Here is a 26,170-nt window from a genome sequence, read left to right as displayed (position 1 = left end):
TTCCATTCTCCAGCTGCTGCGTGCAGCTCTACGTCTTATGGGTTAGACCGGCGAAGCTCTGTCTGGGTCCCCGCCTCCTGTACACCAACTTAATATCCTAGCCTTACTCCACCTTTTCCGCCTGACCGTTCTTCTCTGGGTCCCTCTGCCCCCCGTGGTCTCTTCCTTCCGGGACTCTTCTGACGCTGATCCCCCGGACCCTTCTGTCTCCTTGCGCCGGGCTTTAGGACCTGGCTCCCTTTCCGGGCTGCTTACTGCGCCACCTTCCTGTGTATTTGAACTTGGCGCGCGCGCCCAACCTTCCACTTTCCGTCTGACCGTTTCTTCGCTCCCCGATGGAGGTGTGGCCACTCCTGACTCGTGCCCTCCCTCCTGTTGTGAGCTGCCAGCGCTTGATACCTGACTCCCTTCCTCTCCCCTGCTCTCTGTTGGTGACGCTGGTCCCAATTTCCAACTGCTCCCCTCTGAGCCCCCTCTGGCCCTTTCCTCCTGGGGTGTCCCCCTAGGCTCCCCCCTTGCCCTGGCCACTGGTGCTCCTTTCTGTGAATCTTCTGATTCACTGGAAAGACTCGGAGATCTCGGGTCGTCGTCATCACTCATCCTTTCTTCTGCCTCCTCCCCCTCGCTCTCTGTTTCCTCCCTTGCCCTTGCCTCTGCTCCTGAACCCCTGACAGTTTGACGGTTTGTTCCGCCGTGGCCACCTTCGCACACGGGATGAAATGTGCCATCTTGGAGAACAAGTCCACCACCACTAGCACTGCCGTCTTGCCCCTCGAGCTGGGCAGATCCGTGACAAAGTCCAGGGCCACTCTCTCCCATGGTTCGCACGGGGTTTGCAGCGGTTCCAGCAGTCCCGCCGGCGGTCTGTGTACTGGTTTGGCCCTCTGGCAGGTGTCGCACCTCGCCACGTAGTCCGCGACCTCCCCTCTCATTCTGGGCCACCAGAAGTCCCTGGCGACTAATTCTATCGTCTTCTCCTTGCCAAAGTGCCCGGCAGTGGGTGCGTCGTGCAGCTGCTGCAGTACCTTGGCGCGAAGATTGTCCCCCGGCACATAGATGGCCCCTTTACGGAGGAGTAATCCATCGCGAACTTGGAACTCGCCGGTCGCCGCCTTGCCCCTTTGCGCCTCTGCCATCTTGGCTCGCGCGAAGGTGTCGTCCTGCAGCGCTCTCCTCACCGCATCCAGGTCAACTGTCGCCGAAGCGCACGCCCACACCGTCGGTGCGAAGATGTGCATGGCAGCCACTGGCGTCGCCTCCTCCAGGTACTGTGGTTTACGGGATAGGGCATCCGCCATGACGTTGGTGTCCCCCGGGACATACTCTATCCGGAAGTCGAAGTTCGCAAAGAATTCGGCCCAACGTATCTGCCTCTGGTTCAGGAACTGCGCCGTGTGCCAGTGCTCCAGATTCTTCTGGTCCGTGCAGACCTGCACCGTGTGCTTGGCGCCGATCAGGAAGTGCCTCCACGCCTTGAAAGCTGCATGAATGGCAAGCAACTCCCTGTCCCAGATGGTGTAGTTCTGTTCAGACTTGCTGAGCTTCCTGGAGTAAAACGCGCCCGGCCTCCAGGCCCCCTGCGGGTCTTGCTGCAACAGGACTGCTCCCACGGCTCTGTCTGATGCGTCCGTCTCCACCCTCATTGGCCTGCTGGGGTTGACATGCAGTAGCTGCTCTTCCGACGCGAAGAGACGCTTGAGTGCCTGAAAGGACTGCTCCGCCTGCTCCGTCCAGATGAACTTCTTCTTCTTGGAACTGAGCGTGTCTGTGATGGCCGCCGTTTGCATAGCGAACCCCTTGATAAACTTGCGATAGAAGTTCGCAAAGCCAACAAACCGCTGGACCTCCTTCCGGTTGCGCGGGCTCTTCCAGTCCAACACGGCACGAACCTTGGCGCTGTCCATGGCGAGCCCCTTGTCTGACAACCTGTAGCCCAGGAAATCCACCTCCGTCACGTCGAACTGGCACTTTTCCAGCTTGGCGTAAAGCCTATGCTGCTGTAGCCTGCTCAGCACTTCCTTGACGTGTCTGTCGTGATCCTGCTGGAACTCAGAAAATATCAGGATGTCATCCAAGAAACAGACGCACGTCTTGTAGAGGAGCCCCGCCAGCACGTGATGCATGAAAGCTTGAAAACAGTGAGAGCCATTTTGCAATCCAAAAGGCATAACCCTGTATTCGTAGGTTCCCAGGGGCGTGAACATGGCTGTCTTCCACTCATCACCCTCCCGCATGCGAATGAGGTTGTACGCCCCACGCAGGTCCAACTTGGTGAACCCGCGACCCTTGCGTACTGTCGCGAGGAGGTCGTCGATCCTGGGCATGGGGAAGTCCGATGGCTTGGTCACACTGTTCAAGATCCGGTAGTCCACTACAAGTCTTTTTTGGGGCGTGTCCTTCTTCTTCACAAAGAATACAGGACTGCCTCCCACCGCCTTGGACTCCCGGATGAAGCCGCGCTCCAAATTATGATCTATGAACTCCTTGAGTTCCTGTAGTTCGTCCTCAGACATGGAATACAGCTTCCCTTTGGGCAGCGCCGCCCCTGGCAGTAGGTCAATCTTGCAGTCATATGACCTGTGGGGGGGTAGCTTATCCGCTTCCTTCTCGCAGAAGACCTCCAAAAATCCCGCGTATTTGTGGGGGATTGCTTGCAGCGTCCCCAGCTGCAGCTGCGCTTCCTCCTCCTCTCCCTCCTGCCGGGGCAGGATGCAGTGTTCAGCGCAGTATGAGGAGCCAAAGACTAGCTGCCGCTGGTACCAAGCCAACGTCGGACTGTGTCTGTCCAGCCAACTCATGCCTAAGACAATAGGCGTGTCCGACAGTCTGGTGACATTAAAACTGATGATTTCCCTGTGATTTCCAAGTCGCATCACCATTGGTGGCGTTTGCTTCACCACCTGCCCCCCTAGCAGCTCCCTGCCATCCACTGTGACGACCTGCAGGGGCAGCGTGGCAGGCAGCAGCTGTATAGCGTGTTTATCGACAAAGTCCTGCCCTATAAAGTCTGCATTGCTTCCTGAGTCAATGGTGATTGGCACGTCCATGGTGAGTCCATTGGGTAGCTGGAGCGATGTGGTGAGCCTCACCACTGGTTTGGGCGGGAGGGGGTCTGTGGGCTGCAAAATCTCTGGGGACTGCTTCACTGACACGTCTGGCTGGGCCCCAGTGCCTCTCTCTCCAGCCAGACTCCGTCGTTTCCCTGCTGTGGTTCCCCTTGCTGAGTTGCTGCAGTTACCATTGCTGAGGCTGCAGTGTGCTTGTGGAGCCTCTGGGGACACTCTTTCGCCAGGTGCTGCGGACTTTCGCAGATGTAACACTTCCTGTTCCCTCTAGGAGGCTTCGCCTTGACTGCTCCCGGTGCTAGGGCTCTGTTTGCTGACTGAGCCCTGGCACCTCCAACCTCCTGGCGGAGGTGTGGATTGCGCACGCGCAGCTTCCCTGGGAACGAAGGAGAACCCTCTCGCTGGTTCGCGCCCTCCACGTCCTTCGTCCCTGCTCCATGGACGTTCCTCCAGCCGCACTCCCACCGCCAGCGCCCTCTGAACGACCTCCTGCGTGGTCCGGGGTCTCTCCCCCCTTGCAATTTCGTTTTTAACCGCACTGTTCAAGCCTTCCCAAAATAGATCTCTGACTGGAGCTGAATCTCTGTCCCATTCCAAGGCACTGACTAATGCAAAAAAGCGGGCATGGTACTGTCTTACGCTGGCCCTCCCTTGCTTCAGCCCATGCACCTCCTTCCGGGCAAGATCCACGTCTATGCTTGATAAAAAACACCCATCCATCGCTTTAATAAAGGCATTCGCGGTTTGGAGCGCTGGATCCTTATCCCTCCACAAATTGCGCAGCCACGCTTTAGCATCTCCATGCAAATGGGACATGATAAATCCCACTTTCTCTTGCTCATCTCTAAAGTCTTTGTTCAGCAGTTGCAGTGCACACTGTACATCTGCTCTAAAGTTGGGGTACATTTGTAAATTCCCATCGAAGTGAGAGACTAGACCGCCTGTTCTTCTTCCCAATCCAATCCCCTCCTGTTTGGGTGTCAGTTCCCCTTGCTTCGTAAGCACTTCCAACCTGACCTGGAGATCCCTGTAGGCGGCAGCTGCGTCCTCCTCTCTCTTCCTGGATGCAAGTATTTCGGCATTCAGACGTGTCACTGCTTCTCTGAGTTCTCCTATCTGCTGTTCAGCCGTCATATTGTCTGCCGTTCGTGAGCTGAGTCGCAGGCACCCTCCTTCTCCTCTGTCCACAAGGCTGTAGATGCCCACAACGGGAGACAGAGCTTACTGTCAGAGCTGCTTCCAGATCCTAGCTCACAGAGGATCACGCTAGCCAGCAATCACTTTGTAAAAGTCTTTATTGAGTTACAGTTTCCATTCTCCAGCTGCTGCGTGCAGCTCTACGTCTTATGGGTTAGACCGGCGAAGCTCTGTCTGGGTCCCCGCCTCCTGTACACCAACTTAATATCCTAGCCTTACTCCACCTTTTCCGCCTGACCGTTCTTCTCTGGGTCCCTCTGCCCCCCGTGGTCTCTTCCTTCCGGGACTCTTCTGACGCTGATCCCCCGGACCCTTCTGTCTCCTTGCGCCGGGCTTTAGGACCTGGCTCCCTTTCCGGGCTGCTTACTGCGCCACCTTCCTGTGTATTTGAACTTGGCGCGCGCGCCCAACCTTCCACTTTCCGTCTGACCGTTTCTTCGCTCCCCGATGGAGGTGTGGCCACTCCTGACTCGTGCCCTCCCTCCTGTTGTGAGCTGCCAGCGCTTGATACCTGACTCCCTTCCTCTCCCCTGCTCTCTGTTGGTGACGCTGGTCCCGATTTCCAACTGCTCCCCTCTGAGCCCCCTCTGGCCCTTTCCTCCTGGGGTGTCCCCCTAGGCTCCCCCCTTGCCCTGGCCACTGGTGCTCCTTTCTGTGAATCTTCTGATTCACTGGAAAGACTCGGAGATCTCGGGTCGTCGTCATCACTCATCCTTTCTTCTGCCTCCTCCCCCTCGCTCTCTGTTTCCTCCCTTGCCCTTGCCTCTGCTCCTGAACCCCTGACAGTAATGTATCAATAAAAACAAGATACCTTAGAAAATAAATGCAGCTGATCTTGGGTGGGAATAAAATAATTCACATGCTGGAATCAAGCACTCGCAAAGGCCTGGACACACAAAATATGTTTGAAGGAGGTGCCGAAATGGACCAGAGAAGAAGCCTACCGAAGTTTGGAGGGACAGTGAGCTCATATAACGAACAACACTGCAGAAACAGTTCTCCCTTTGGCTACCACCAGTCAAACCCTTATGTCATGGACTGGTTGGATGAGGAAATGTGGTGGACCCCAGCCACCCAAGCACTGCCCCCAGGGATGACACAGAGGAAGGAGACTTAGACCCAGGAATTATTTTAAGGGATGTAATTTGTGCGGGGTAGGGCACCCCAGGGAGTAGTTTCACTGCTGCACTTTGCTTCCAGACAAGCATCAGTAGTCCAGCCTTGAGGTTACCAGTGCATGAGCAACAGCAATGACACGGGTACCCCATTCCAGGAATGGCCACAAGTAATCCATTAGCTGAAGCTAATAAATGCTACTCATAGCCCCCGATGCCCCCTGGGCTTCTAGCAACACACATGACTCTCACATGAGTTCTGAGTAGAGCTTCTGTCTGCCATTGGCTGAATGCTTCAGATGCAGAAGTCTTTGACTTAATTGTGCAGTCCTGACCCCATTCAGCTGGGACCGAGCCCCATTCAGTTCAGCGGAACTTACTTCAGAGCAGAGTTGCTTAGGATTGCACCCTAAGCTGCTCAAGTCCTCAAGAGGTAGTGCAGGTGGAAGGGTCTTGGAAAAGAGGATATGAAAGAGCACAGACCTAGGAAAGCAAGAGCCAAAGGCATGTGAAGGCAGCAAGCCAGAGAACCCTAGGAAAGAAGGATTGGAAGACGGAGTGGTCCACAGGCTTTAGGGCAGGGTTTCCCAAACTTTGGTCTCCAGTTGTTTTGGGACTACAATTCCCACCATTCATGACCACTGGCCCTTCTAGCTTGGGATAATGGGTGTTGTAGTCCAAAAACAGCTGGAGAACCAACTTTGGGAAACCGTGCTTTAGGGGAAGAGGTGAAAGCCAGAAGAGTTTGAGAGGGGAAGGGAAGGGAAACTGGGAGTGTGGATGGAGAAAGAAAAGCTTCAGAGATGAGGAAATGCATCTTGAAGGGGTGGTGGATGTTTCTCAGCCTGAGGGTTACATTGCCTTCTAGGCAACCTTCCAGGGACCACATGCTGGTGGCGGCCCAGACCAGAAGCAAAAGTGGACAGAGGAACCAATGTTAATTTACTTATGTATCTCTCTATATCCGCATTGTAGCCAGGCAAGAACACTCGAGGTGGATACAAAGTTGGAGTGTGGCCTGGGGAGGAAGTGTGGCCCGGGGCGTGCTCTGAGGGCCAGCTAAGGAGGCCTGGAGCGCCACAATGCTGCATACCGGGGAAACAGTGGGAGAAAGCTAAATCATTGGGCGCAGAAGGTCTCAAGTGTATTCCTGCATGATGCGACTATGTAATGCTTTGCATTTGTGCTTCCATCCCACACACCTTGGACGGCTTTCAAATGCAAGATCAGAATCACAAGTAGAAGGGCACATCTCTGCTTCTTGTGCGTTTGAGAGGGAGACGTTTTGCCGCCTTCCATTTCTGACTTCCTCGCTGCCATATTTTTGGCCTTTTTGCACGCCCCCTCTCTTGATCCTTTCATTTCTCTTTAGCTTTTTTGTCTCTCCCCTCCTCTCCCCCAAAACTTTCAGACATTGTTTCATGCCCCAGGGTGGGCCTCTGTTAAGCTGCCTCTGCTTCATCTTTTTTGAGATAATGAACTTCTTGACACTTGCTGTATAAATCACTGTTCCAGGAGATGGCGTTGAGCAGTAGCAGGGTACGGGGAGGCTAATCCCACTGTCCAAACATCTCGTTTTGGTATTCCATATTGAGAATGGGAAACACATTTCTCCTCTTAAAAGTGTTCTGTTCAGTAATTCACTTGTCTTTAAATTTATTCCAGTGGGGGATAGCAGGATACTTAGTAGCCTTCTTTGGATTTCTCAGTTGCATAAACTGGAATCCTGACAAATCAGAAGGGATAGAGAGCTGTTAGTCTTAGCTGAATGGACACCCATCAAAAGAACATTGCATATAATTTAGCCAAGCTTGGGATAATTGGATAGGCTTTTAAGCAAATCCCCCTCCCCCCCAAAAAAAAACACACCCTAGCTGGCCAGGATATCTGATTTAATTTTCACCTCTTCACACAGCTGAAAACATCAGTGAGGCAAAACATGACTGGTTCACAGGAGAACATTGGTCACAATTGTGCTTATTCAGTGAATGAAACAAAAAGAGAATAAGCTGGAACCACATTTAATTGGGTTTCAGTCATCCAACCTCCCCTGGCAGATATCAGGTGGTCCTTTGTACACAAACTGGTTGAACCCTGCAGAATAAATTAATGCCACTGTAGTTTGCCTCCTTTCTTAAACTTGCCTGCAAAATATGTTTTTCTTAAAGGCTTTGGTTCTCCCCAGTGCTGTCCTCGAGTTCAATTCCCTAGTTGGAAATCTGCATACGGTAATGCAATATTCTTCTATGGGAGAAATCTGTGGCATATGTAAATGAAATAAGACCAGGCCCCAGTGGCATTGACAGGATGCGGAGAAGGAAATAAGTTGTGCGTTAACGCGCTTGCAGTCTAGGTCATTCTCACCGAACCCTGGAGCTCTTAGATTCCATCACCCTGGTATAAGGGAAGACTTTGCCATTCTTTTTCTCAGTGACCCATTGTAAAACACTATTGGAGCCCTAAGTGATTCCAGTTACATAGAATCCTTTTAATAATATACAACCTTAAACCCAATGCTTTGAATGTATACATTGCCAAAGTTAATGGTCTAAGGCATACCTAGCACTGGGCAAACAGAAACCTCATGAAATAACATACAATGGAGCAATCATTCCCTCATTCAACCAAATGGATCAAAGCTTAGTCCTAAAGTCAGTCCCCATATGTTTTTTGCTCATGTGGCTTTCCTTTATTTTGGCTACTTAATGAACCTTATACCTTCCTTTTTCAAAAGAAAGGAGGAAGGGGAAAGGAAGAATAATTGTCTTATTGCAAAGAAATCATACAGTAGAATTATTTTGAGAATTATAGACAATTATGTTTTTAGCTTCTCGTCATAACTTTCGATTTGCAGATGCAGGAAGCAGCTGATTTTCCCCCTCCTCTAAACCAAACGAGACGCAACATTTCAAACATTTCATGGTCTGCTACTTTAGATCCAGGAGTGCTGTTCATTTGGCATTCATTTTCCTTTTATGCTGTAGACTTTATTACCTCATTGCCCAATCCATGTGCTCTTGCTGTTTGATGTAGTAGTTACAGGTCACTCCCAAACCTGTAACTTTTCTTCTGTGTTTGTCCTGCAAAAGTCCCTATTTTTCCTGAGGCTCTTCAAAATCATTCTTCATATATCTTATACATCTCTTTGTTGTACAAAGAGAATGGAGTGCTGCCCATAATTTTGTGTCCAAGGGCAATGTTCAGAAAAGCTCCTTCGTCCCCAAAAGTTATTATTTAAAAGCATTTATTCTTGACACAAACACCATATATTATCTAGATCAATTGATCTCTTTTAGCTCTTAGACTAAAATGTATCGTACTGAAGGCACCAGTCGTTTATCTAAAGCTCAGTTTGATCTCTTTCGTATCCGTTCAGTGCTGTTGAATCCATCAGAAGTTATTGCTCTGAAGGGCATTAGCATACATTAAGATGCTGCAGGTCTGTTCTCAACGTTAAATGCTTTTAAGCCAAGAAAGAAAGTAAACAGTATCCCCACAGCTGCTTTGCGGAGGGCCATTCCTTCTGACCCACATGCATTTGGAAAAGAGCCTGTTTGGGTTAACAATTACTCAAGTTCATATTACATGGGCTTTCTAAAAGGCTCTTCCTTTTTTTCCCCTTCTTCCTTTTAGCCTTGTGCCATTGGTATCTGAACTGAGAGAGAGACTTGTATAGATGGAAAGGGGAAGTGCTTCATAGGCCTCATGTTGTGGGATGTAAAAGCAGAAGGCAGACATCGATAAAAGGGGGAGAAAGTATTGCAGCTGACTGTGTGCTGCTGGACCAACTCAAGAAAAAAACTGCTTTCTGCACCATTTACTTTCGCAGAATGGGCTGGTGATTCAGATTTTTTTAATGGGAAGACCGGTTTAGAAACGGGTGTCGTTTTCCCTTTGAAACAGACTTCCGAAAGTTTTCAAAATAGCCCGATCCTTCATTTACATGAGTTAACTAAGGGTGTGACCTTGTGATCCCTGGCAGGATGACCCAAGGGCCATAGGATTTTGCAGGTCTCCTTCCTTTTGCTGTGGAAAAGGTCCGCTGCCAGTTCTCTCCTGCTAAAGATGTTCCTGTGGCAGGAAAGGCAGAAAGAGGTTGTTCCAGGGGTGTGTTGGGATGGGTACAGAGAGGCTTCGCATCCAGAAGATAGGGGAAAGTATATTGGTCTTGGGGCTGGTGTACTTACCGTATTTTTCGCTCTATAGGACGCACTGGACCATAGGAGGGGGAGAACGGGGGGGGGGAATCTCCCCCTCTCTGCTCAGCGCCCCTTCAGCGAAGCGGCAGGAGAAACGGAGCCCCTTCCATTTCTCCTCCCGCTTCGCTGAAGGGGCGCTGCGCAGAGAGGGAAAACTGTGCAGCACCCCTCCAGCGAAGCGAAGCCTGGAGACCAAGAGGGATCAGTGTGCACCGACCCCTCTCGCTCTCCGGGCTTCAGGTGGCTAGCTGCAAGACTTCGGAGTGCAGTGGGAACTCCTGCTGCGCTCCGAAGGCTTGTGGATAGCTGCCTGAAGTGGGAGTTCCCTGTGCTCCAGGGGCTTCAGGCGGCTTCAGCAAAAGCAACACAAAGCCTCCAGAGCGCGGGGGGAGCTCTCCCTCTGCGCTTCAGAGGCTTTGCGTTGCTATCGCTGAAGCCAAGGAGCCTGCATTTGCTCCATAGGACGCACAAACATTTCCCCTTCATTTTTGGAGGGGGAAAAGTACAACCTATAGAGCGAAAAATACGGTATTTTCCCTTCCTGTTGAGACGAACGGGAGAAATGTTTCTTATTAGGGAGGCTACAGAAAGGGTGAAAATGCCTCCAGCTTCCATCAGGGCTCTTAATTTGGTTCTTCCTCTGCCTCAAATTCTCCCTCTGCTAACCCTGTAGGATTGCTCAGCCCAAAAGTAATGGTTGAACATTCCATATAGCTCAGTATTGTCTATGCTGACTGACAGTTTCTCTCCAGGGTTTCAGTCGGAGGGGGGGTGTCTCTCCCAGCCCTTCCCAGAGATGCCAGGGCTTCAACCTGGGACCTTCTGCGTGCAAGGCAAATGCCCGTCCACTGAGCTTTGGCCCTCCCACTAGCCTTGTCTGCGCATCAGCTTCATGCGCCTTCCTCATCAGATGGAATGCAAGGGCAATGAGTAGCATACAAAAATTCTAGCATATTTTCTGCAAGCTCCTGCCTGTGAATTTGGAGGAGAAAACAAACAAGCCATGAACTGGCTTCTTTTTTGTACAGGAATGTGTAAACATTTGCTTTAGATAGAGCTCTTGATCAAATAGAATAGAAAAATAGCTTCTTTTCAAGTAAATAAACTGTTCGATAAAAACATATTTTTTTTAGTCACGAAAACTAGACAGTTGATCTAGCTGCAATAATTTAAGCACATAAGACACATTTGCTGGTTCACAGATTCAGCTGCAAGAACCCAGTTTCAACTTCAATTCCTAAGCAAGTGTCGTATGACTGTCTTTTTAGGATAGGGAACAAGCCATCAGATATTTCAGGAGTGATGAACCTTTCTTTCTGTCAAGGGCCATATTCCCTGAGAAGTAATTGTCCAGGGCAACATGCTAGTGGTTGGGCTGCAACCAGCTTGGGCAGGGGGGAGCTATCAGTGGGTGGAGACTAAGACAAAAGTGGGTGGGGCAAAATTTATGTGGGTCTTTCTCTCTCTCTCTCTCTCTTGGAACCCTGGTTCTTAAAATCTGCTTAAGCAGGTGCTTTTTAATCATAACCATGGTTGCAGTCTCTGTTGCTTACAGAACATTTAGCCACAGTGAAAGGGTAATTTTGTCCTGAGAAGGGAAGGAGTAGGAATGTTGCAGCCAGAGCAATTAGCTGCATAAAGATTATAGGTTCTATACTGGCCGTTAAAAATGATCAGCCTTTTCTTCTCTTCTCTTAGACGGGTAAAACTCTGGCCATATTTTTTTTAAACTCGTGACACTTGCTGCAGGATCCGACCAGCAGATAATGCCTGGAGCCTGCATCTGCTCCTTTTAATTCTTCAAAGTTGCTTTTGGCTCAGGAGAGGAGCAATTATAATAATAACGTTTGCTTTTGCAAACAGCTGTTAAGATAAAATTGAAACTGTGACAAATATCTAATTATCCTGTCACAACAGCCATGTAAGTTTGCCAAGTTCAATTCAGATTAAGTGTCCCACGGGAGTCGTTGCTAAAGTGCAGGATGACATTAAGGAGGAAATAACAAGCTGTAGAAACAATTGCAGTGCCAGCTCACTGATCAAGCTGGAATGGGAGAGCTTCATAGAGCAAGGACTAGCAAGCGCCCCACATTTTGTGGTGGTGAGGTTGTTCCTGGATCCGCAGGTAGGAACATTGGAAGCCACCCTATACTGAGCTAGACTGTTGGCTCTGCCTCACTCAGCACTGCCCTACTCTGACTGGCAGGGGCTTGGGAAAGAGAGATCTCATCATCCCTTGCTTCTTCCTTGTCATTAATGGTGTGCAGGATTAAACCTGGGACATTCTGCATACAGAGCTGAGCATCCTGCCACCCAAAGCAGAGGATCTTTATGGCATCAACCATGCATATTTCTGAAATCTTGGTCCAGCCAAATCAAAGACGGGGAATCTTTTGAGTTCAAGCTATACAGGAGACATGGATGATGGAGCTAGAAACTCATCTCTCAACAACTGAGCACAACTCCCTCTTACTGACTTCACCCAATAGACTCTCCTCTTTTCCTTCCCTCTTGCCTGCTCTCTTGGGTTGGACTAGGTGACCCTTGGCATCTTTTCCAACGGTTCGATTCTCTCTGAAATCACAATTCCTGGACAGCTTTTAACATCTCCAGTATCTTTTATTGTCACTGATATGATTTCATTTTGGTCTCTGCAGAATAGTGGCAATATTGCTGGTTTTAGTTTTCGGAGCTGTGTTGTTGTTACATTAACTGGATTGGTTACTGGGGTTTGATTTGTGTCTTTGGTGGATTTTATGGCCGAGTTTTAGTGTTGTGCTGTTGCTAGCTTGGTTTTTATTGATTTATGATTTTCTTTATTGAATTGTTGTATCTTGTGTTTTAATTTTGTCTATTTTACTATCGCCTAGAGAATCTTTTTTATCAGGAGATTCATAAATTGAATGAATAAATGCAATAATAGAAGAGTTCTGCCAGAGGAAACCAAACGTCTGTTGGATTCAGAATCCTGCTTCCCACAGTGACCAGATTCCTATGAGAAGCCCAAAAGCAGGATCTGAAGGAAGTAGCTTCAGCAGCCCCCTCCCATCAAAACACGTCCGTCAAAATTACCAATAGAATTATTTCATACTTTCTTTCTGAGTGATCTACTTCATACAACTTGGTCGAAAATCTCTTAAAGGTCACTAGCTTCTCAACAGTTGTTCCTTGCAGGGAACTGGTTCACAAATGTGCTCCATCATAGAATCATATAGTTGGAAGAGCTTCACTAGTCATCTAGTTCAACCTTCTGCAATGCAGGAATCACAGCTAAAGAATCTGACCGATGACCATCCAACCTTTCTTAAAAAAACCTTCAGTCACTTGGTACTTACTATCAAGTGATGCCTTGCATGCATGGACACACCTTCATAGAAACACACATAACCGGCTCATGACATCGTGTTTTTTGGTGGAGTCAATTCACATGCACAGTAATTACTTGTATCTTCATGTAGGGAACATCCGTAAGGATGTTTCAAGGGCTGGTGTAAGTGCTTGGTTTCATATTTTGCTTCTTAGTGCTGATCTTGGCAAAAAAAAGGTGAAAAGTGTTTGTGTGGAGGTTGGCTATGTTTTATGGAAGGAGCCTTTGAAGTTAGTGGAGTGCTCCACCAAAACAGCAGCCACCACATACTGGAAAATGGGAACATAATCCAACCTGAAGCTGTAGTGGGAGTAATGGGAATGGGAGGCTAGGGATTACCGTGTCCCAAATTAAGAAAATAACATACATTTCCCCCCTTGCTGTGATTATGCCCAGGATCCCGCCTGCAAGGGTTGGAATTAGGCACTTAGGAGGTGGTAGGTGATCATCTGTTGTGGCAGCAGACAGAAGGTAGGTCTATTTTAAAAAAAATAACCAGATGTCTTTCAGCTGTAGTAGTAATATCAAAAGGCTTCTCTCTCCACCACCCCAAATTAGACTGTTAGAATCCTTGAACCATACTAACGCATATGCAGATTTCACCCCCTCTTGTATATGCTGATCACCATGCCTCATGAGGCTCTGTCCCTTGAGCTTCCTTTTCTTTAACTTGCTTTGATCCCAAGTCACTATTTTGTACCTCCCTCCCATTGGTGGACCTTGAACATTCAGACACAAACAGGGTTGACCCAACCCATCTTGCTTTCTGAATCAAAGGACAAGATGGCACCCTCATTCCATCTGCAGAAGTCATTTGGGCTGTCAGCTGAATCTTCCTTCAACCCTAGCAAGAAGACAGCATCTTCCATCATACCAAAGGGGATCAGTCAAGGTTGTGGGGTAATGCCACGCACAGCACTGCCCTTAAACAGAGGGGTGTGGCTGGGGGGCTGGTTTCAGGAGGTACAGCTCTGTCAAAATGGCCCCTCACGTTTCCAAGCATCTGCTGCATGAGGCAACCTTTTCACTATTCCTTATGCTAAGGGTCAGACTTGAGAAAACAAAGTGGATCTCACAAGGCTGAAGTTTGCCCACACCTGATTGATTCAATGTGTATCTCCTTTTTATATGTACAGTCATCTAGCAAATCAGTGGACTCTGAGCTCTCAGGCAGTAAGGGACCAAATCATCAGGGCTCTGTTAAGTACCACAATATGGCATCTAGGTTTGGGCTTGACATTGTGGTGTAGTTAGTGAAACTCTTCTGAGCCTGTTTTTGTTGGCCATTGGGAATTAAAAACAGCTGGTTCACCTAGCCAGGCTCTTTCTAATTCTTTATGCCACTCGCTTTAGCTGGTGGATATTTTAAATTCGTTCATCATTATTAAGGGAGACCGGCAGGTACTGCAAATTATCTTGATGACAATCGCTTAGATGGTGCGAAATATTAAGTCACCAAGGCAGAAGGGCTATGAACTGTCTGTCGTCCTCAATGACCCTAGCACTAAATTGCATAGATGGATATTGGCATGAGAATGGACAAAAAGGATGTTTCCCCCTCTGTAAGAGGCTGGCACTGAATGCTGCCTCTTTGCTGCCCAGGAGTTCACCTTTGAAGATAACATGTCAATAGAAATTGGCTCATTACCATGCTGGCTGCCAAAACTTTTCAAAGCTTGTTTCTCTTCGGGAAACAGGGTCCTCCAGGCAATGTCCTCCTCTCTGCCTGCAGGAAAAGGTTAGCTGCTTAAAAAATGAACCTCCAGCAGCCCCCTCGCCTCTTTAAAAATTCCTGTCTACCAACTGTATTAGTGCCAATGGGACTTAATTGGGCTGCCACTGCAAAAAAAAAATTTTAAAAAATTTGTCACAAGATTGCCAGAGCCTGTGCTAGGTCTTGACATTGGAAAAGAACATTTCCTAAGAGGGGAAACTGCATGGGATGGCAATGTGTTGCTGAGCACTCCCTGACTTATTTGCAAGCTTTTTTAAAAGTGAAGGAAGGTTCTTGCTGTGGCAAACAATTCTTACAATAATTGGACTCCAGGTTAATAGCCCCTGAATTTTCTTTCATTGATTTACCTGACCACAGATGGAGTGATTAGAGAGGCAGGCTCTACCGCAGGCTGTCTTGGGCTGGCTAAAAATCCCTTCTTTGCTCTTCCCCTACTCCTGGCCATGCCATGCCAAGAGCAACAAACCACGAGCCTTGGCATGTCCTGCAGTCTGAACCTGAGCTCATGGTTTCTTTTACACTGAACCAACTATAAAGCCGTAACCAAGGTTTGTTCTTAGCTTACCACTCATGGTTTGTTAGGGAGGAAATCACAGTTTGCATTAAACCAAAGTTACACACAGACTGTGGTTTAACCTGGTGCCCACCACTGTGGCTAAGTGACATACCAAGCAAAGGGACAGGTCAGTGCTTTCGGGTTGCCTGCAGACAGGAGGGTGAGACAACAGGATCAGCACCATGGAGAGGGACCTTGGTGTCAGTGCCAGTGTTATCCTTAAGCTGAGGCAGAACATGTAAGTTGTCTCAGCAGTGTCCAGGAATAACTGGCAGATCCTTTGAATAGCCTAAGCTTGATACATGCTTACTAGCGGCCCTACCCCATGGATGCTGGGCAGTTAAAAGTCTGGGGTCATCCTCTGCAGCTGTTGGCTTTTTCCAGGCTCTGGGGTTTTAAGTTGTAGGGATATCTCCTCAGAGCTTTCCTGACCCTCCAGAGAATCTGTGGACCAGAGTCTAGCAGCAGAAGTATATCCTTGGGGTTCAGTGAAAGAGATATGTGACCCTGACATCACATGGACAGACCAGAATGTGAATCCTTGGGGCTCCTTCTTGGGGCTGCAGCTGGAGGGGGGCTCGACCTCTGAAGGTTCCTATTCTTGGGCCATGACAATGTGTAGTAAACACAACCACTGAGATCCCAAGTTTGTAGTAGTGAGTTAGGCTGGGCCTACCCTTTAAACCAGCTAGGTCGGCCTGGTTCCCTGGGCCCTCTGAACTCCCCACTCCCATTCAGCTGACTTAAACTTTTGCCTCACTCTGTCAAATAGTAGAGCTGGCCCTGTGACTGTTGTAGTTTGCTCTAGGCTGTAACTTGAGTAGTCATGTACTTCTCCTCCTTAGTTGGAAACTCTATATAGCAGAGAAGGGAGCCAAACAATTATGTTTTATTACTTCCTGCTTTAATATTTATTTAAAACTTCTCTAGCAAAGGCAAAAAATAATTATGACACCGGCCACCAAAAAGAGGGCAAGGAAATGGGCGTTAGCTGCAGAAAAAGATACTTCGCTTACAGCTTTAACTCTGTTTGAAACTATTTTATGTTAAGAAAGAAGTACCAAAAGCAAAAGAGTAGGATGCCACATAACAATAAAGCCTAAGTAAAATATATAACATTAACAAATTTAGTTTTATCTTCTACAAACCAAGCGCAAGGAGGAATCTTTTTTCCATTTTCACAATTCCACCCATCATACATTTTCATATTCTCTTCTAGTCCTTGTCTCAGAGCCTGAGAAATCCCCCCATCATTCCTGTCATTTGGCTTTTCAATAGAAATCACAAATACATTCTATCTCAAACATGTTACCAATTTGCTACCGGGTCATGTTCAACGTGTTACTAATATAAAGCCCTTGACGACTTGGGACCAGTTTACCTGCAAGATCACTTTGCCCCATATATGCCCACTCGGCCACTTCATTCTGCAGAACTGGCACTGTTACAGGCACCACATAATAATAGCCCCTTCTGCATTTGTAAGAAATTTATCTTTTAGAGTGGCAGCATCTATACCTTGGAACTCCCTGCCTATTGACACCAGGCAGCAGCAGAAAATTAGCACATTCCACAGCAGAGGTGCCACATTGAACAACTGAAAATGCAAAATAGGGAAGGCAGTGTCTTCTATGGGACTGGTTTCCATTGGTGCTGGAATGCTGATGCTTTCGTGTTACACATAATTCTTCTGCAATAGTGAGGACATCCTTATTTTATTTTTACTCCACTGAAAGGAACTTTGTCCTTATTTTGTCTTTCTTGACAAGCAATTTGTTGGGGATTGAATTCCAAACCTTGGACTTGAAGTCGTGGAAGCCTTTGAGTAATTAAAACACTGTAAAAATACAGGTTTTTAGTAGCTATGCTTAACAGGCTTCCTGAACATTCCGTGATATATTTGTGCATTTGTCTTCTTCTCCTGGGAACTGTGCGTGCTCTTAAAAATCAGTAACCTATGCAGGTCTCGGGTTTCTTTTGGGGGCTGTTTCCCATCGTACCTTCCTGGTGGATGAAGTCAGGCATGGTACGCTGAAATACTGGCGTATTTCATAGCAAAACTTGAACTGTTAAGTTCAAGGCAGACAGGCCCAGTGAGGACCTTGCATGCTTTAACAAAAGCTTTCAAGGAAGCAGGGTATCAAATTATCATGTTTTGTGTTAAAGACATTAATGTATTTAAATGTGTTATTTTAATCCCTGTTGCAACATAGAAACAGGAGGATTTAATAGTAGCATCTGTTTAAAGCACAGCTTCCCCTCTCACCTTCACTTTTCACAAAAGTACCCATAAAGATTATGCAGCAGTGGGGAAAACACACTGTACTAAAATTTCAGGGAAGAAGGAAACGGCACATAAATCGCACATGGGATTTGATTCATTTCAATTGTTTTCTTATCCATTTGATGCAAATTAGTGCAGGGAAAGAGCCAGAGGTGCTAAGTTTTCTATATATGCACACTATTTTGAACAGCCAGTGATTATTGGGGAGGATCTCAAGAGTATGAGTATTCCCACACAACTAAGTCCATTTTCACCAGAGGCCCTTAAAAAACATCTGCCAGATAATGTCATGTTGACCTTTGTTCAGAATGTTCAGGTGTTAATGTTCTTCTTGTCTTCCAAATAATACCTTCACCTTTTCCTGTTGTGGGTCAGTACTCTGCCTGCCCCCAAGATGCTGACTCTAAGAGCTTCTAACACATAACACAAAAATACATACCATAATAATAAAATAAACGATACCCCCACACATAGTTTAAAATGCCGTAGATTGTTTAAATAGCCAAAAAACCTGGGAGAAAAGGAATGTTTTACATAAAGATATGAACTTCCCATGAGAGCGCATTCCACAGGCGGGGAGCCACTGCAGAAAAGGCCCTTTCTCACGTTGCTGCCCTCCAGACTTCTTGCAGAGGAAGCACACGAAGAAGGGGCTCAGATGATGATCACAGAGTTTGAGTTGGTTCATATGGGGAGTAGCAGTCCTTGAGGCATTGTGGTCCTAAGTCGTTTAAGGCTTTATAGGTCAAAATCAGCATGGCCTTGGTCCAGTATACCTGAAGGAGCGTCTCCACCCCCATCATTCAACCCGGACACTGAGGTCCAGCACCGAGGGCCTTCTGGCAGTTCTCTCGCTGCAAGAAGCCAAGCTACAGGGAGCCAGGCAGAGGGCCTTCTCAGTAGTGGCACCCGCCCTGTAGAACGCCCTCCCACCAGATGTCAAAGAGAAGAACTACCACCAGACTTTTAGAAGACACCTGAAGGCAGCCCTGTTTAGGGAAGCTTTTAATGTTTAATAGATTATTGTATTTTAATATTCTGTTGGAAGCCGCCCAGAGTGGCTGGGGAATTAATAATAATAATAATAATAATAATAATAATAATAATAATAATAATTATGCCCAGAAACTAATTGGCAGCCTTTGTAGTCGGACCAGGATTGGCAGCATATGCTCAAACTGTCTTGCCCCGGTGAGCAACCTGGCCATTGAATTCTGCACTAGCTGAAGTTTCTGAACCAATCAGAGTGGCATCTCTGCCGCATTAACAACTGGGGACCAGTTTACCTGCAATATCACTTTTCCCCCGCGTATGCCCACTCAACCTCTTCAGTCCGTGGAACTGGCCACAGGTGCCACATCGTATTTTAGTGTGGCAGCTCCTGCACTTTGGACCTCCCTGCCTATTGACATCAAGCAGTGACTGCAAATTAGTATGTACCATAGCAGAGAGAAGGCTGGCCAGCATTATCTCCCTCCTGTGATAGTTTTCATACACAGGAGCATTCACTACACAGTCCCCCCCACCTGCTGTCTCAAGTGAAACAGTCCAGAATTCTATCACTTCCGATTATTATCTTACTCTCCATAATGTGTAAGTCAGCTCTGATATTCCATAATTTCAGTCTGGCAGTGCAAAGCAATAAAAAGGTTTATGTTTTTGGCATAGCCTTTCCAGATTCATTTCCTATCTGGGTAATAAAAGAATGCTGAGCAACCACTACTCCAGTTTACAATAACTCAGATAAAGAAATCATGTTAACAGTGGTGTGTGTGTGTGTGTGTGTGTTTCTGAGCTTCCCCTGGACCCTGAGAAGGAATGGTTCAGTTTTCCCACTAAGCAAAGTGCATGCACAGAATGATCTCAGGGTATACAATGAAGCCTCTGTCATGCGGACCTTGCTTATTCCCAACCTGCTACTTTTTGCAAAAAGGGTCAAATCCCCACTGGGTTTCAAATAAGGCAAGTTTGAATAATTAGCCATCTGGCTTCCACCAGGATGTCTGGCACAGAAAAGATGCAGCCTCACTCCTGTGTCTCTTCTTCCAGTCAGGCTACCACCTCTTGTTCCTGAACTGAACACCTTCCTTTCTGAGCCCCCCAACCTTTGAGAAGCTCCCACACAGGAGCTGCCTGGCTTTAGGGAAGGAGGAATCAGTCTATTTCCAATCTGTGTCAGTTTTATATGGGCTTCTTCATAAGTCCGCTCTGTCTTCTTTCCAGAGCAATCTGCAAATTGTTGTTATTTTAATTAAACACAATAATTCACATTGCTTTTCCGTGAAAAATGAGAATTCAAGATTTGCATCCTTGCACATATTTTATACTGAATGTGCATTTTCTTGTATATATTTTAACCTAATAATACTTGTCTCTATAAGCACTTGGGAATGTTCTTAGAGAAATGTATCGCCAAAGTTGGAGAAGTGTGAAAACTGAAGGTTAACTGGGTTCCAATCCACATATGAACCCTGAAATCTTCTTCCTGTATTGCATGGTCTGTCACTGAGCTGTGTCTCCTTACCAGCCTGCGTGACACTTGATGTTCAGCTGTGAGGAACCTGCAGTTATGCAGCTGGCAGCAAATCCCTTCCCTAAATTTTAACATCAGCTGGGAGGATGTGCTTCCAACCTCGCAACTGGGGTTGGGGTCTCCCCTAGGGCTGCAGTGGCTCTTTACAGTCTCCCTCTCTTCGATATACAACAAAGGGTCCAGTGTGCTGGAGACCACCTATGTGAAAATGTACCTCAATACCGTTTGCATGTTTGTGATGCCCAAGGGTTTTAAACAAAATTTTGGCTGATTAACTCTACCCTTATGCTGAGCTTTGTGCAGACAAATTTGAGGCATTGGCCCCAGTATCCAAAACCCACATTTTCACCCAAATGTGGGTAGTTGCAATTTGTACGCTCAGGATGGGGAGCAGTGGAACCATGTGTTGTTGGACTACAACTCCCATCATCCTTTACCATTGGCTGTGCTGGCTGGGATTGATGGGAGGTAGACTCCAACCACATCTGGAGAGCCTCAGGTTTCCCATTCCTACTGTAGAGTAGTTTACTTTGATTCTGCCTCCATCCCCAGTAGTTCTGAATACCTGATAGTAAAACTTTCCAAGCTGAAATCTCAAGGGGGGGGGGGGGAATTGACCATCTCTGTTAAAACTATTTCTTTTAGTAAATGGGATTTATTTTGCTTTCTTCTTCTTCGTGCTGAAATATGACTTGAAGATAGTCAAATGCAAAAATGATTAAGATCTCAAACCTATGAGAAGCTGATTTGGCAAGCAAAACGAGTGGTGGAAGATGCGTTTCATTGTGAATTGTCACCACTGATGTGGGTAAAAGGTAGCTGGCTCTTCTCCTGGCTCACAGAACACCTAGGACTCCTAACTGATTTACTCCACATATGCATGCCTGTTGGCTCAAACTCTGTCTGGAGTTTTCACTTTAACGGTTGCAAAGAGGGATGAAGCTAGACCATAGTTTTGGCAGCATCTTATGTCATGAGCAACACACAAATGTTAGACTTTAACACTAATGAGCTTCGGCGTTGCCTTGATCTCGTTTTATAAATTTAACAGCTCTGTGAAATTATTAGTAACAAAGTTTATAATTTTACCTTGTTTTCCAGTAAAACTGAGCCAAATCATTTTATAATATTTCAGCATGAGGGCTTAATAAGCTACCCAGTGTGAATTCCACACACAAACAATATTAAGAATAAAACGTGTTTTTTTAAAAAGAAATGGCTGGGCAAATCTCCCTGACCCCTAGTCTTATCTTCTGCATGAAAGCCTTTTGAAAGACAAAAGTAAGTGCTTGAAGGCTATTTGTATAACTTTCCGGTTAATTAAATGTGTATCCAGAGTACTCTGAAAAACTGTGGCTTCCTAGGGAGGAAACCATGCAGATTCATAACTTTGAGATGATTGAGGTTTACATGGGAAGGAGGTTACCTTGATTACATAATGACCTGAACAATAAGGTGTTGAGTGAATACTTTAGCATACAGGGGAACAGGAGCTGCCTCCCTCCCCCCCCCCGAAGTTATTGGACTTTCAAATTCCACCAGACCCAGCTATCATGACCCATGGTCAGCAATAATGGGAATTGTAGTCCAGCAATATCCAGAGGACCACAGTTTGTGTTGCATCAAAACTCCTCATATTGCCGTCTTCCTGCTCAAGAAGTTACTACTTTTGCTTTTCAATAGGGCACCCATGTGGGTTATACTACTGAAAACATACACTTCGAAACGTAGTTGTTGGCAGGAGTTCCTGAAACACCTGCTGAGATGCAGAGCAGAGAATACAATGAAGGGAACTTTCAGACTGGCTGATTATTGAGCATCGATGCTGATACTTTTGTGTGGAGGTTAGATAAAATTGACAGCTAGTGTTTGCTGCCCCACACTTTCCCCTGGAAATTTCTGTCACTTTTCTTATCAGACTTTTTTTTTTTTTGGATAAAAAGTGATGGGATAATTGCAGTTAAAAATCCAGGATAAGAACCAAAATTATGTGAGAATTAACACACAACATAATGTTCACCCTATATTAGTTTTGTGGGCCAAGTGTTGCCGTCAGTTTGAAACCTCTCATTGAAAGCAACTGGGGGATTTGAACTTAGTCTTGTGTAGTGATTAAAAATAAACATTTTTCAGTTACCGATTTTTTTTTCATTTTGATGTTTCTGATGCATATTACATTCATGTATACAAAGCCATTTTCATAATTCTTAAAAAGCTACTAAGCATTCACGTTTGTGACCTGGGCTCATGTTACTTATTTACAGATAAATAAGAATACAGTGCTTTATTTCTATATGCGTTTGAGGGGAAGGAGGATTTGGCATGCGCTCTATAAACTTGATGTGTTGGATCAGGAAACGTTCCAGTTACTGCCCTTTTTATATGTCTAAATCTAGATTACAGCTGTCCCTCTGGAAAGCCATACATATAGCTTAGCATGTGGGGAATTGACCAGCGTTTTCCCTTCTCCTTCCTAGGGTGTCTCCTCTGCAGAAGTCTGAAATAGTAGACATGGTAAAGAAGCATGTGAATGCCATCACTCTGGCCATTGGGGATGGTGCCAATGACGTGGGAATGATCCAGACGGCTCACGTTGGAGTGGGGATCAGCGGCAACGAAGGCATGCAGGCGACCAACTCCTCCGATTACGCAATAGCCCAGGTTAGAGTCCCACAAGCGAGCAGCTGTCATATCCTGTTGAAATAAGCATTGGCTGCAGGAGCAGGATAAACACCTCATTGCTGACCTAGAGGCCAAGCAGATTTGCCTCTCTTTTCCGTTTGAGGCTGCAGCCTTAAAGCAGATATCTCACAAGTGCTTAGGATCCTTTCCATGGTGCCGGGCCATGGGCCATCTTCTCCCGAAGGCTTAGGTTTCTCTCTACTTACCACTGTACTTCAGACTCCAGTAATTGGGTCGAGAGAAGATAGTCATTACAGCTGTTGAAGCTCTGCTAATGATACATATGTATATATATTCTTCCTCTTGACTTAGACACCTGTTGGTGGAGTATATTCTTGTTTGGCAATAGTAAATGGCGCTCTCATTTTTCTTTTCAGTGACTTCAGGAGAAAACTATGAAGGATAGCTTATGATTTCTATTCTAGGTCTTCAGTTGCGGCCCATAGGGATCAGGAGAGAGCAGTCAGCAATGGGTGAAATTTGCCTTTTGGAAGAGGGTCGCGTCAATTATTCAAATGTTCTCTAAACTTTGACTGCATTTTCTTTAAAGGTCAAAAATTTAAAATGTAGGAAAAGGTTATCTATTTATTAAAAAGAACTTAATAAAGTGATACCTTAATGTATCGCTGTAATATCTGCAGTGTTCAAACATACTTATTGTGCCAACCGTCTTGGAGACTTAGCTTTGTTGATTTTAATATCCTGACCACCTCCAGATGACCTGTTTGTTGAGCATTCATTCTGAATTGCTGCACAAAGCTTATGTGGAGGTAATACTATATACAGTCTTTACTGAACCTTTGTTCTTATTTGTTTGCGGGGCAGGTACATAACAATTTGGATTCTTCCTGCATTTAACCCAGTTTCCTTGCAGGGTGGAAGTGTTTCAATGCATCTCCCTGTCACTTTCCAAACTGCACAAAGCCTGTTGGGTTTCTCTCTTTTGAAGTGGGCTTGTTGCATTAGGGTGACAGAGTGCTTTAATCTACTTTAAATGCACAAACCTAAAGTTCAGGCATGTTATTCAGACACTCCCACAAAATGCTGACAGCCTGGAGGCACCCCTTATCTGCTGAAGAGAAACAGATATTCTTCTCTTTTAAGCAGATGATACGCAGCACAGGAACCCCAGACTGAATAGTTCCAACTGGTGTCAATGCTTACCATAGCTCTGAGTGATTCTCACTCTGGAGTCCCATTCACACCTCAGAGTAAGCCCATTAACTGTGGCTTGAGACAAATGAGCAGCATGCCAGGGCATGCTCCTGAATCATTTTATACCACCCTTCGTTGATCTGAGAGCCTTGCTTCTTTGTGACATTCTAAACAGCATTTTGGTTTGGAGAAGGGTTGGTGGAGTGTATTCGCTACCCTGGACTTCAGGAGGAAGGGTGGGATATTAATATAATAATAATGATAGTAGTTGGTTTTTTTAAATGTGGTTTTTCTGCATTCCTTGGGGAGATATGCAGGAGCCACTGGCTTGCCCCCCGTTTTCCCAAACCTGCACATCCACGTGCAAGTGACTTGCTCTGAAAATAAGAGTCACCCTTCACTGTTAAAACCTCCATGCTTCTACTATGGTTGTTACTGCAGAGAACTGCAACAGCAGGATTCAGCATTCCCATCAAGGTCAATTTGTCTTTTGAAATTTCCCACTTTCACTCTAATCCTGGCATCATGTTTCCTGTTGTTGCAGTTCTCTGCAGTAGCGACTATAGTGGAAACATGGAGGTTTAACACTGAAGGGCGACTCTTATTCTCATTCAATAATTAGCCGATGGAAAATGCAGCAGTGGGTGTGGTGCTTTTAATGTATTTCCCTTCCCTCTTGGTTTTAATGCATCTATGTAGGGGGTTTACTGTCTATTTCTTGGTTGTAATTTGCTTTGCGTTGCCTGGACAAGATAAAGCGACTGACAAATGTAATAAATAAAACAAAACAAATACAAGGGAAACTTGACCTGAGGCCACAAAGAATACATTGCTTGGGTTGAAAAACAACAGAGTACATCTTTTGAAAACATCTCTTGCCTTCCAAGTTGTGGAAATGCACCACCAGCTTGTTTATAGTGACTAGAATTTCTTGAGGCAGTGCAGAAATTGGATGCAGATTTTATTGTTATCCAAAAGAGGAATCTATTATCCTCAAGAAGGGATCACTTCAGTGATTCAGCCGCTAATAGAGAACCTTATTAAATGAATATTGGCCTCATGTTTCCTGAAGAAGACTGGATTATATTGCTTTCCCTCCATTTCACATCCTTCATTTCATTGAGATAATGAGTGCTGGCAGTCTCTCCAATGCCTGAGGCAAGCCCTGGCTGGCCGCCACCTTGCGGTTCCAACTGCCATGTGATTGATCCTACAAGGTGACAAGCACCACCGGTCTGATTCAGGGCTCAATCCCACGCTACTCTTTCATGCGCGCACACTAGGGATGGACAAGTCTGTCAATTTCATTTTTTCTCATTTTCCCAGTCTTGGAAGTTTCGTTTGCCTCATTTCTGTGCAGTTTTTCTTTTAGAAGTCTGCATGAAAATTCCTCCCCTAATGAGCTTGCTTTTGTATAAAATTTTGTCCTTTATATGCATTTTTTTTTTGTAAGCAAATTTCCCATACGAATTTCCGTGCGGTATTTTCACTTGTATACAGATTTGCGTGTGTGCACACACTCCCCCCCTAATGTTTTTGTGTGTGTGCACACTCCCCCCCCTAAGGGTTTTGTATGCAATTTTTTAGCTGGAGAAGTGTGAATTTTTGAAGATGCTTTATCCCAAGTCAGACCACTGGTCCTGTCCACCTTGAATGACGGTGGCTCTCCAGGGTTTCAAACGGGTTCACAGCCCTACATGGAGTTGCCAAGGATTGAACCTGGGACCTGCTGAATTCAAAGTTGAGTCTCTACCACTGATCCACCCTCCTTTCCCATAGCTATGGTTTGGTTCATGTATAGGTTTGAGAAGTACAGATTTCTCTCCCATCCCTAACATATGCATTTCACATATGCCTACATGAGAAAGCAAATATGTATGTATATTCAACATGCAAACGGAGCATTACTGCCATGATATCACAACGGGGGGGGGGGTGTGTCAGGAGCTGGATGAGGGATTGCTTTCTGATGAGTATTTAGAGACCATCAAAAACAAATGAAATCGGCACCATATGCATTTGTGGGAAGTAGAAATCCTTGCCCCTTCCCCATTTTGGATCTCACATTCTCTCAGTTCCACCAGAGTCCAGGCTTGTGTGTGTGTTCTCCAGTCTTGATACTAGACTCTCCAACATGTTAAAAGATCAATTGTAGAATACCTGAGGCTTCAGAAGAGTTTTTGTTCCTACATTTTTGCTATAGACTGAAGAAAGTGCCTTGAGAGCCAAAGTAGTGTAGTCGATAAGAGTAGCCTTCACCAAGCTGGTGCCCTAAAGACATT

General features: G+C 46.2%; 2 protein-coding genes across 10 annotated transcripts in view; one reads left to right on the top strand and one right to left on the bottom strand.

The window, feature by feature from the left end:
- Positions 1-26,170, bottom strand: part of SHISA2 (shisa family member 2) — a 455,435-nt gene that overhangs the window by 246,614 nt on the left and 182,651 nt on the right. The gene's annotated exons all lie outside the window — the stretch shown is intronic.
- ATP8A2 (ATPase phospholipid transporting 8A2) overlaps positions 1-26,170 on the top strand; it is a 325,713-nt gene that overhangs the window by 149,972 nt on the left and 149,571 nt on the right. For all 9 annotated transcript variants that reach the window (XM_082220253.1, XM_082220252.1, XM_082220254.1 and 6 more), the window contains one exon: positions 22,529-22,712. In XM_082220253.1, the coding sequence (XP_082076379.1) occupies positions 22,529-22,712 (184 nt within the window). The remainder of the gene's footprint in view (positions 1-22,528; positions 22,713-26,170) is intronic.

Source organism: Podarcis vaucheri (assembly GCF_965113315.1).
Source record: "Podarcis vaucheri genome assembly, chromosome: 4".
Taxonomy (NCBI): Eukaryota; Metazoa; Chordata; class Lepidosauria; order Squamata; family Lacertidae; genus Podarcis; species Podarcis vaucheri.
The sequence above is the reverse complement of the archived record's forward strand: the minus strand, read 5'-3'. Positions and strand labels throughout refer to the sequence as shown.